This window comes from Protomyctophum parallelum, assembly GCF_964188405.1.
Source record: "Protomyctophum parallelum genome assembly, chromosome: 4".
NCBI classification, from domain to species: domain Eukaryota; kingdom Metazoa; phylum Chordata; class Actinopteri; order Myctophiformes; family Myctophidae; genus Protomyctophum; species Protomyctophum parallelum.
In genome coordinates, this window is record NC_139700.1 from 22,830,462 (window position 1) to 22,842,923 (window position 12,462).

Consider the following 12,462-nt stretch of genomic DNA (forward strand, 5'->3'; position numbering starts at 1 on the left):
CATTTTGGAGTTATGAGGTTCCCTCTCGACATCAGAGATATGAAGGTAGGTTGGGGGGGGGTCACCCACACGCTTAGCTAAGTTATACCTTGTTGTAAGGATGACTAATCAACGATAAAGAATAATTAAAATAAAATACCAATTGGTATTATTGAAAGGGAGCAGTAATCGTCCAAAGCTATGTTTCAGTTTTAGTTGTAGTTATTTTTTTAATAAATACAAACTGCTAATTAATACAAGTCATTCTTAGTGTTTAATGTTCACAAATAAAAATACAAATTCTTAACAAAAGTCATGACTACTAACAACTCAAAACAAAACAAAAAATACATTCTTTGCAGTTTCACGTTTTGCTAACAAAGAATCATATTTTCAGCAGCTATTGCCTGCATTTTTACCCCATTCATTTCTAATGGCATTATTTGGTATACAATTCGTATTACACTTGGAAACTGGGGCTCTTATCTTTTCCTGGTTTACTCCAAGCCAGAATGTGTCCATCTCCATGTCACTCATTGTATCGCGCCAGTTTGAGGCGAGGCACAATGTTCATGGACTGCAGCTCCTGGAAGAGCAGCTTGCAGGCGTAGGGGATGCGCAGCGAGGACACGTGGCAAGATGATTTACAGTAGTGACACCTGAAATAAAATAAAGAAAGAAAGAATTTTAGCATGAACGTTAGTGGCACAATACTAAAGACAAGGCGGCGATCCGAGCACTCAAAAGGTTAAAAATGAGGAGAGGGTTATAAAAGTTAAAAGAAGCCGACATGTTTCGACTCCAACAGATGAAGACTCTGTTAGAGTCGAAACATGTCGGCTGGTTGATTTTCTTTTTGTCGTTAGTGGCACAATATTGCTGTCCAGAAACACTCGTGCGTTGATAAGTTTAATCGCCATCAATGGACAACTCACCACCCCGAGTATCCCAGCAGGCCACACTGCCCACAAACATCCACCTCGAAAGCATCACTGGAGATCATGAGGCGTTCCAGCAGTAGCATGCTAGCTCCATAGCCAATCAGACAGTCTCGCTCCATCTCCCCCAGACGCAGGCCTCCGTCTCTGGAACGTCCCTCGGTGGGCTGCCTGGGGGAGAGCACAGATACGTGGGTCACAGACAGGTAGGATGGGAATTACACAAGATACCGACCCAGAGTGATTGAGTGAGAGACACAGAAGGAAAAAAATTATTAGAGAAAGAGGTGCCAATCAAATGTAGCTTCTAGCTTTTGTTTTAGTGACAATTGTTTGGCAATTTATACTTTGTTTCAGACAGATCAGTGTGGAGCAGAGGTCAGCAACCTTTTTCCACATTTTCATTTGCCAAGAACTTCCAGAAAGAAGAAAAAAAGGGCAGGGTAAAAGACCTTTTTTGTTGTTTTTCTTCTAATTATTTGTTCGGCCCAAAAATGTATCTGAGGCTTACAGGTCTTTAAATAAAAACTTTTTTAAACGTCTATGGGAAAAAAGTAATTGAAGAAATTCTCTTCCGGACCGCTCGTCATGAAAGGGGGCTGTGACACTCTATATGGGGATTGGCGGGTGGTTCCCTATGGTAATTAGGATGCTAAATATAATCATATAATTTGGATGAACTGGCACACCCCTTCAAGTTACAAGGAGTGGGATTAATCATCATAACTAGAACCAAAGAAAACATTGCCTGGATGCACCTGGGACGTATCCTCAGTGATGTATCCCAAGGTCATCAGGGTTTCGGGTCTCTCGAACATCATACCCCTCACTCAGGTGACCCAGCCGGGGTGATCAAGTCCCGACTTACGTCCCAGTAGCTACCCTCGATCAGTCCCATTAGGGCAAGACCAAGGCCACACAATCCGTTGCTCCGAAACTCTACCGGGACTGGGAGGAGCATCGATCTGGTGTGTGGAAGGCCTAGGCTCTGTGGGTTGACTCCAGTACGGGCCCCTCCTACGTCTCACCAGGTCCACTCCTGCCCTCACTAGGCCCAGGACCTGTGCGTTACATCAGACTCCCAGCAACAGGGACTTCAATCAGGAGTGGTGGACTATAATAGTCCTCATAAAGGCCTCACCGAGGGTTTTTTGGGCTTCCTCCTCACGGAAGACACAGGCTGGGTTGTCACGTAGTCTATTCCTATGAGTCACTATAAATAGAATAATTAGAACTAAAGAAAACATGGCATGGGTGCACCTGGGAGGTCATCTGGGTTTCGGGTCTCTCGAACATCATACCCCTCATTCAGGTGACCCAGCCAGGGTCATCAAGTACCTGTAGCTACCCTCGATCAGTCCCATTAGGGCAAGACCAAGGCCACACAATCCGTTGCTCCGGAACTACTCTACCGGGACTGGGAGGAGCATCAATCTGGCGCATGGAAGGACTAGGCTCTGTGGGATGACTCCTGTCCGGGCCCCTCCTACGTCTCATCAGGTCCACTCCTGCTCTCACCAGGCCCAGGACCTGTGCGTTGCACCAGACTCCCAACAACAGGCACTACATTCAAGAGTGGTGGATTATAATATAATAAAAACATACTTAAGAACAATTCTGCCTATTTAGGAAGAAAAGTTAGGAACTTATTGGTGCATGAGGCCCAGTGTGCGGACTTCCCTTCCTTCTCCAGTGAACATATTTTTGTTCAGCACCTGTACCTTTTTGTTGGGATGTGCGTGCTTCCCTTTAGACTCTAGGCCTATAATAGAGCCCTTGGGAATCCAGTCAACTATGTATAGGCTTTAAGTGGCTAACTACCTGAGCCACCAGGCACACTCAAACTATCTAATGTTTCTACTGCTACTGTACGTACTTGATAATGACCAAATACCCATGGGAGTTAATAAAGTTTCATATTTTATAATATTTATAGTGCATAGCATTTACCTGGTGAGAACAGCTCTGGGGCCACGGGCCCTGGCATGCATTTTGTCCAACACCATGTGCTTCAGCTTCTGGTAATACACAGGTCCAAAGTAGATGTAGGCCTCCAGTGGTTCCCTGTGAAAGAAGACAATGCCTTCAAATATCTCAGCCCACATTTAAATTAGCGCTTGATGGGAGGACATGCTCTAAGATTTTCAAGTCTTTACCCAGTGATTCCAGAGGTGACGTAGTCCTTGCCCTGGTAGTTGTAGCCGTGACGTATTAGATCCTCACAGACATCCTTCACTTTGCTGCCACCAAAGGCTGTGCCGTAGTGAAATCGTCCATCCAGGACTCCAGCCTTACCAGCCAGCAGCTCAATCAACTTACCAACCTGACGAAGACGACAGAAGAGGTTATTAAGCATCACAGGGGGTGAAATAGGCTCTCCCTCTCCTTCATCCCTCCATCTCTTTTTCACTGATCAAGCTGGGTCAAGCCGACTCTCACGGACTCACCCCTGATCTGACGTCACACAACCAAACACGACGATTAGCTCTGACAGGAATGTCCTGTCCATGCATGTGCATCCATACTAGTTGGGCATGATCCATGCTCACTCACAGACAAGCACACAAACAAGTTTAAAGTTGGAGTGCCATGATTTTTTTCCACCGTAAAACATGATCATCAGGTCTTATTATTATATAAAGAAGTTAAAAAAAAAAAAGTGTAAAAAAACTGCCTCCCCCTGGCCAACCGGGGCGCCTGATGGAGGGGAAAGGAACTGGTTGGAATAACGTGTTCCTTCCACGCGCTACGTCCAACCAGGGAAACTCCCCCCTGTCAGGTGTAAAGGAGCAACTTGGACACTCCGACATGAAGGAAGCATGAGTTCAAGTCCGTTGCTCTCCCCTTGTCCCCCATATATGGGGACTAGGTTGGTGGAGGGTGTGTAGAGCCCAGGATCACATTAGATAATTGACACAGGGGTGAACTAGATAAAGTGCCAATCGGCATAGGTCTCCACCAGGATTCTTCCTCAGCCTAGTGGGAATATGCGTGCACAGTTTCATCGCAATCGGACGCTGCGTTGAGGAGTTGTGGCCATTTGCTACTCCTGAAAACTGTAGGAGCCAATCGTGGCCAATCAGGATGGAATATGAGAAATCAAACAAACCTGTCGTGATCACATGACTATGGAGATCATGTGTACCGATTTGCGTGAAATTTGGATAAAATCTGAAGGAGTAATAATAGAAAATGTGTTTTACATATGTCGGCCTCCTGGTGGCGCTATAAAGAGCAGATGTGAAAAATTCCAGGCAAAGGTTTTTCCTTGGCCTCTAGGGAGTTGGCATACAAAGTTATCCACAGATCCGTGCAGTTAGAGGTAAAACACTTTTGGGCCAGTTATAGCGCCACCTTGAGGCTGAGTTGAAATTGTTCATGTGGCATTTCGTCCTCGGCCTAGTGGGAATGTGGGTGCACAATTTCAGGGAAATCACGCGATGTGTTCATGATTTGCAGCATTTTGTTTGAAACTGAGCACTCCTGTGAATTTTGGAAGCCAATCTTAACCAATCAGGATGGAGTGTGAGAAATCTGAAAGACCGGTTTGGTTGAATGGCTCTAGAGAGACTGTGTACCAATTTGCGTGATGTTTGGACAAAATCTGTAGGTGTACTGTGCAAAAACTTTTTTTGCACAAAGCGGCCTCCTGGTGGCGCTATAACAGGCCGTTCTGGAAAGTTTGGGGCAGAGGTTCATGGTTGGCATCCAGGGAGTGTGTGTGCAAAATTTGGCATCGACCGGGTTAACAGTGGCCGAGATTAGCTGCTCACGGACGGACACACGGACGGACGGACACACGGACGGACGGAGTGCAAAACATACTCTCCCCCTAGGCCTTCGGCCTGGTGGAGACAAAAATGGGTTACAAAATCGTGGGATAAAAAATATATTAAAAAAAAAAGAAAAAAAAGAAGTGTACAGTATTTGTTAAAATGACATTTTTATGTGGGCACGCCCACCAGTTCATTAAGTATGCCTGCCATGGTTGTTCATTTATTTTTCATAATCTTAATCCAATTTTCACATTATTTGCCCTGGGTGGGGGAAGTGATACATGGGCAGCAGGGATGATACAGTCAGTCCTAGACCTGAATGATAACTAATAATTAGCCCATAGGGGTGATATGGATGCAACTGTCCAATCGCTGCAAGCAAGTGTAACCATGCTGAGTTGCAAACTGAAAAACATAGCACATCTGCTATTTCCAAATGAAAAAAGGAAGGGTACAGAGTACGGACCCCTGGGGGGACCCCAGTCAACAAAGTATGAACCCTAACATCTTCTGGGCATGTCATAGGAGAACATTGAGCCAAATATCTACAACTCTACAAGCACACGACTGCTATATTAGCAGAGATTTGGTGTAGAGGAAAAAATCACACCCGCGTGAAGTGAGGGGCGCTCTTATCATCGTACATCATCATGGTGTAACATGTCGATTTGCTCCTCTACATACGACGTACATTCTCCATCCATTGTCAATGGGAATTGTCCTTTGTGTAGGACAAAAATACCCATTTGCTCGTCCACATATGACTTAAAGTGCATGGATCCAACCAAATGATGATATCACAGAATAACAACATGGGTTTACTACTGTGAGTCCTCCCAACCTAAGGATGAGTGATCCAAGCAATTCCAGTGAGGTCACAGCCTGTAGACCCCTGACCCTTCACATAAAAGGAAAACACCTACTCTCTGTTCACTCTCAGGCTACAGAATCATCCTGCAAGAGCAAACATTTCTGTGTCTTGTCCATGACAACCACAGATAGCAATTACACAGGCGGGGACAATTTTTCAGTGAAGATCATTAACGTTTTACAGTGTAATAGACTAAAAGAGTGGGGGGGGGGGGAAGAAAGGAGAGAAAACTGGCAGACAGTGCTAGTTTACATGTCACTCACATTCACATTCAGTCTTAAGATTTCGCCATGCTTTTTCTGCTTTGATAAAACTTCTCAACGTTGCTGGCGGCTGACTTCACTGACAGCCGTTTCCACAGCAACAAATATCTGTTTGTGCACAGTTAGATTGCTGCTTAGTGCTGTCAATGGACGTGTGTTCTGGGAGCCAATGATAACCCAGAGAACTGAGTAGTCGCTATAATGACGGCTTTGTTTCAGACGGGCCAATAGAAACCTGTGAAGGGTGAGGGTCGACACAGCTACTTTTGGGCTGCTGCCTCTTCAACATCAGAACAAACTTGATTCTGAAAACAAATAACGATTGGAGGCTAAATCTGACACTGCCATCTCAAAACTAAAACCTAAAAAAAACCCTGATATTTAAAGCAGCACTGATAGGACTTTCATGTCCTATTAGGGATTCTGAGCATGCAGATTTGTGAAATAACTTTAAAAAAAGGGGGGGAGGGGGGTTCCCCCAACTGAATGGCTGTAAAATTTAGAATTTACATAGTACACATAGTGCATGCAGCCATGCATAAACTTTCGTTAATGATTATATCTGGTTTCAGTATTTATCTATGTATTTCTCTATTATTAACGTTATTGCAGAGATCAATTAGTATTGGTGGTGGGGAGGGGGGCAGGGCAGGGGGTCGCGAGACATGGCCAAAGCATTTTAGGGCTCCCCAGCCAAAAGCGTTGAGAACCCCTGTCCTACACGACACCAGGATCTAAATGTCTCAATGCTAGAGCAGAGACCACCTCCAACCACTGCAGATGTGGTAGTTACATGACATACATTACAATACAGAACAGATTGTTTCACAGTTTCTCAATTAAAAAATAAATCCTGGCTTTACGTTGAAAAGACAAATAATTATGTTCCGTTCCAGTGAGCAGACATACCGTCATTCTGGAGGGATATCCATGAGGGTTCATGATGATGTCTGGACAGATGCCTGAGTCACAGAACGGCATGTCCTCCTGTGGAACAATGAGACCACACACACCTGACGCACACACACACACACACACACACACACACACACACACACACACACACACAGCTAAGTCCAATGTATTAGCATTTTAGCAAGCATCATTGGTCATTATAAACCTTCTTGCAATTTCACAGTCCTACGTAGGCGTTTTGGCGACACCTCTCGTTTTGGCGAGAGCATACTCCTTTATAGCAGCATTTTGTGTGGAAGTACTGATTAAAAAAGAATGCTAGTACAAGGTCCAACCAACGCCTGACGATATTTATGGGAGTGAAACAAGTTGCCAGTAATGGTATACATTAAAGCTGGTTGCACACTGGACGCGTTTTTGGGAAAACCGATGGAGAAACGCAAAAAATCTGAAAAGCATGCTCCGTGTGCAGGGAACTTAAATGTACAACAATGCATACATAAATACATTTGAGTGTCGGGGACAGACGCATGAATACAAAATTGTGTTTAAAGAAATTGTCAAAAAAAGAAAAGAAAACACATTCATGTGGAATGGTCATTATGAAAAATATACCAGTGAAACATTATATAAAAATAAACCTTTAAAATTGTATTTAACTTTAAAAACACAGTATTACTTGAATATCTGCGATTAAAGGTAATAATAGACCCCCAGTAGAGGTGGGCATTTCCACACTGATGTGGACAGACAGGGGGCCCTCTATACTATAGATTCACATGTCATGAAGGGACAAGGGCCCCAGTAGCCGGCCCGGGAGTCTTAAGTGCGAGTGCAAATGTTTGCCAAAGGGGCCGAAGCACTCTTCCCTAGGGTAAACAGATTGTAGACCCATTTGCAAATGAAAAAAATAAAAGGAGAGAGGAGTGAAGGAGAGCAGGAAGTGGAGAAAGGTGCTTAGCTCGACAGTGAGACCAGGATTACACATCCACGACTTTCCGTTCAATGCAGAGGAAGTGGAGAGGATCAAGTGCAGGAGGAGAAATTGAATCCTTTGCATGTGGGAAAAATTCACTAGCAGCGAGTGGGCCGGTCACCCCCACACAGCTGAGCGCAGCGCTGTTGATTGCCCTTACAACAGGATGTGGATCAGGAACAAGTGCAGCGCTTTACTGGGCAGGCACATAAGAGAAGGAAAGTCACCCAACGGCAGGATGCAGAGAACAGGAAGAGAGACAAGGCAAATATGGGCGAGCCAAAAGAGAAAGTAAAACAAGGACGTCAGAAAATAGAAGGCGAGAATAAGAGAGGGGAGGGAAATAAAAGATGGTGGAACATTGGAGGGGAAATCCAGGATGAAAGAGAGGCGAGAGACTGAAATAATACAAGTAAAGAAACGAGAAGAAAATGGCAAGAGAGAGAGAGAGAGAGAGTGAGAGAGAGACTAGTTCCCACAGCAGACATCCGTGGTGTTGTTTGTTTTGTGTGAAAGTGAATGATAAAAGAGGCATGAAATCAGCAGAGAAAGGCAAGACAACAGCAAGGGTCCAGAGCCCTCCATCACACCCCACACAGCTCCACGGTGGCACCTCACACAATGGGCCCCTACTACTCCCCCAACACACACACACACACACACACACACACACACACACAGCTGTGTGTGGGTCACCGGTAAATAATTAACTTATTCTGCTCTAGTGACCAGGACTTATGAGACTGGTCATGAGTATCTGGACCTGGGGTGTGAGATCTAATAATGGAGCTAAATTCACTTCAGGACGAACTAAAGTGAGGAAAGAAAGATTTAGACGTTTCTTGATCTCGACTATTCAACAATATTCTAACTTCCCTGTTTTGTCAAAGCACCACATGCTCTGCTCTTCATGAAAAAGTTCAAAAACATAAATGTTTTGAAGAATGGTGCCTAAAAATAGGGATGCCAGGTTGAGAGTGGTTAAAGTTGCTGCTACTTTAGTGACACCTCTGGAGCGCTCGGTCTAATTCCAAGCCGCTAACCCCGTGATGACCTCTCTCCCCTCCAGGATCTGGAGACACAAGACACAGTCCCATCCTGTGCCGGCCGCGCAGCGGCCACCACGCTAATGAAGGGAGTAAATTATGCATGGCGCCAGTTAGCTTTCTGATTAAAACATCATACAGGCCTTCTATAGGGGAGGTGCCGCAAAACAATAGTGGTTGTAAACACTTTTCCCAGGAGCAGCGGAATACTGCTGGGGTGTAATAAATTTGCATAGTCTGGCACAGGACAAAAGGCCAATTAATTGAAAAGCAGCCCTCGAAAGATGAGGAGAGGAGGGGCAGTGGTGGAGCAACAGGCTTTTGGGACTGGATTCAACAAAATGTGCCAGTACAGAGACTGACTGAAACTTAAATGGTGTTTTGCAAGCAGATCTCGCTGGTCACTCATCACATCAGCAGATACAGGCCCTAGGTGCAGCCAAAGCTGAGGTCGGGTGTCACATCAAGCGCAAATTGACACCTCGGCATTGATTGCCTACACCTGGCCTACAGGGCACCGCTCCACAGATTAGTCTATAGCAGTGGTGGGGGCGGACGTGTTGAGCACACGTTTTGCGTTTTCAAACTGCAAGCTGTTTTCAAAGGCTGGTGCGATCACCCATGTGCCACACAGCCAATACCACCATTGCCTGCCATATAGCCTGCTAATTAGAATACAAGCATAGAATAAATTGATGTAATAACAAAACCTAATAAAGAATGTGTCGATGGCCCAGGCGGTGGCGTAACCGTCTGGGCACCCGACTGGTAATCCAGTCGCAGTGTGCCGCGGGTTCGACTCCCGAGCCCGACACGGCCTTTACTGCATGTCATCCCCCCATCTCTCTCCCGCTTCCTGTCAGCCTACTGTCTGTCCCTTCAAAAACCAATAAAAAAAGGCGTAAGCCGCAAAAAATATCTTAAAAAAAAAAAAAAAAAGAATGTGTCGATAACTTAATATTGGTAAGATAATAAAGGTAAGAGAGAAAATACTGGATCAATAATAGTTTCTTTTGATCACCTCAATAGCCCAATCTGATCACATGACATGGTAGATCAAAAAGTGAGTGAGTGAGAGAGAGAGAGGGAGGGAGGGTGAGAGATAGAGAGAGAGAGGGAGAGTGAGAGTGAGTGAGTGAGTGGGAGGGTGAGAGGAAGAGTGAGTGAGAGAGAGGGAGGGAGGGTGAGAGTGGGAGAGGGAGGAAGGGAGGGAGGGAAAGAGAGAGGGGGAGAGAGAGAGAGAGAGAGAGAGAGAGAGAGAGAGAGAGAGAGAGAGAGAGAGAGAGAGAGAGAGAGAGAGAGAGAGAGAGAGAGAGAGAAAGAGAGAGAGGGAAAGAGAGAGAGGGAAAGAGAGAGAGGGGGGGGAGGGATGGTGAGAGAGAGAGATTAAAGTTAGAGCTTGTGGGGTAGCAGTCGTCTCATAAGGCAGTGGTTCTCAACCAGTGGTCCTTGAGGGGGTTCCAGGTGGTCTCCAGCTAAATGATGGACTTGGTAACCAAATGGACCCTTGTTATAGAGCTTTAACTTTTGAGAGCACTATCAAGAGTTAAATGGTTACACATCTGCATTCATTACTTGAATTGTAATTTAGATTTTGCCTGGTATTTCTCCTATGCCATGGTATCAATACAGCATGGAATTGTGGACCAATTTGTATTCGACCACAAAGGTTTTGCGTCTGAGAGGCTAAATAACATTAAATGGTGGTCCGTGGCTCAAATGCTGAATACATAATGGCCCTTGATATGAAAAGGGTTGAAAACCACTGTGATAAGATGCCAGTGTGAAGTCTGCACCTTTCTGTCCATGCCGACTGCTGAACTTGTCTCCTATCTCCGGTCTCCTGGTCTGCCGAAGCAGGATCTTAATGAGGAAAGCATCTTCTGCGTTGGATGAGATCATCACCTTTTCAATGTAGGAGTCCGTTGACCCTTTGTAGCTGCAAAGGTACAATGAGACACGGATTCAACCAGCAGTTCTTTGTAAGATTAACTGGAAGAAACAAAGCATACATTATAATATGCTGCATTATGAAAGCATCTTCCCATTCCTCACTTATATGTATTTTCTCTCACTTGTATGTATAGTGAGGTAGAGTGAAAGAACCATGCCAATAGAGTACCGAAGTCCTGACGTCACTGGGTCACAGCGTTCATTTTTGTATCTTAGGCAAACCTCTTAGTTCACATTCCAAAAATAAACAAACCACCCCTGCGCTTTTGTGACTCTGTCTCGTGTATGATATCGAGTCGAATTTGCAAATGTCTGTTTGGAGAAAAAAGTAAATATGGATAAAATAGTACTTCACCATCAGTTGATTCAAGTAAAATATCTGGGGTGGTTTGTTTATTTCTTTGGAAAACAGTTATTTGACCGATCTAAGATTCCCCTATGGGAATGCCAATACAAAATATAATCCTGTGGGGATCCAGGGGCATAACGCCCTCTAGCGGCAGTGCTGTCAGACTTCGGTGCTATTCTGCTCTGCCCTGTCAGAGTTACTTCCTGGGTTTAAGTGTGTGTTTTTTCATAGCCTGGGATCAATACTACTTTTGTGTTTCTGATGTAAATAACTTTACATCATCACGTGAACGGGACCAACGACCGGAACTACCAGCGCTGAGCACCTCCAAAATTATTCCCATAGTTTCGAATTTGTTTAGTTTGGTATAATCATTTTGTTTGTTTTGGTATAATAAATAATCGTTTGGTATGTCCATCTTCTATTGTAACTCGTAGCGCGACTAGCGACATTAAAGTAATTGATTCGCATTATGTGGGGAACAAAAACGCTGATGTCATTTTCTCTTTGCAGACGAGTAAGGCTCAGAACGAGGCTAATCACACAGCTAGTGTTAGAAGGAATACCTCTACCAGGCTTTCCTCCACGGTGGACTCACTGGACTGTCTGGTGATGCAAGGCTAGTTTTGTCAATATGCTGCAGTGCTGTATACATTGCTGTTTTAACACGTGTGACTGAGACTAAAATGATGACCAAAGTGTCATTCTACCGCTTTCCTGGCAAGTTGGCAACTGTTATATTATATATAATTATAATAGTATCACTATTCAATTTGAAACCATTAAGACCCTTTTTAACCCCCAACGGTTCCTTTCTGAAAAAGGAGGTTATTGTTAAAAGATTCACGGATGTCTTTTTATTTTTACAATGAAAAGCGAATGGCAGCTGGTGCCTTTTGGACCCAGAAGTGACGGACAATAAAATGGCACTGGACTTAAAAATGGCAAGTAAGTGGTGGCAGAGGGGCTTAAGTGAACCCACCCGATAGGCACATCTCTGTACTGGGGCTGGCCTGGCTGGGTACTGCCTTCCAGTGGCGTCTGGGTGACTGTCGGCATGGCCTTATTCACCAACACCTGCTTGTTTTCCACTCTCTCACCTGTAAGCACAGACCAGGAGATGCACAAAACCATCACATTGACAATATAAACACAAGCAATGCCAACAAGCTGGTGAGGAAGGCTAGCTCCATACTTGGAGATGAAGTGGACACTCTGGAGGTGGTTGCGGAGGGGATGAGGAAGCTGGACACTATCCTGATGAACCCCTTTATGGTGTGCTAGTGGGGATGAGGAGCACATTCAGCCACAGACTCTGTCTCCTGGCACACCACAAAGCCAGGTTCCTAAACCAAGCCCGATATGTTCTGTCCCCTTTTTGGGATTACTGACTCCT

The 12,462-nt window shown here is 44.9% G+C and overlaps 1 protein-coding gene across 2 annotated transcripts in view; it reads right to left on the reverse strand.

The window, feature by feature from the left end:
* Positions 1–234: 234 nt before the first annotated feature.
* The window catches only part of polr3b (polymerase (RNA) III (DNA directed) polypeptide B), a 38,541-nt gene continuing 26,313 nt past the window's right edge, over positions 235–12,462 (reverse strand). For both annotated transcript variants that reach the window (XM_083763759.1, XM_083763758.1), the window contains 7 exons: positions 12,049–12,166; positions 10,561–10,703; positions 6,737–6,840; positions 3,074–3,240; positions 2,868–2,981; positions 915–1,088; positions 235–638 (listed from right to left, as the gene is read on the reverse strand). In XM_083763759.1, the coding sequence (XP_083619885.1) occupies positions 509–638; positions 915–1,088; positions 2,868–2,981; positions 3,074–3,240; positions 6,737–6,840; positions 10,561–10,703; positions 12,049–12,166 (950 nt within the window). In that variant the 3' untranslated portion in view covers positions 235–508. The remainder of the gene's footprint in view (positions 639–914; positions 1,089–2,867; positions 2,982–3,073; positions 3,241–6,736; positions 6,841–10,560; positions 10,704–12,048; positions 12,167–12,462) is intronic.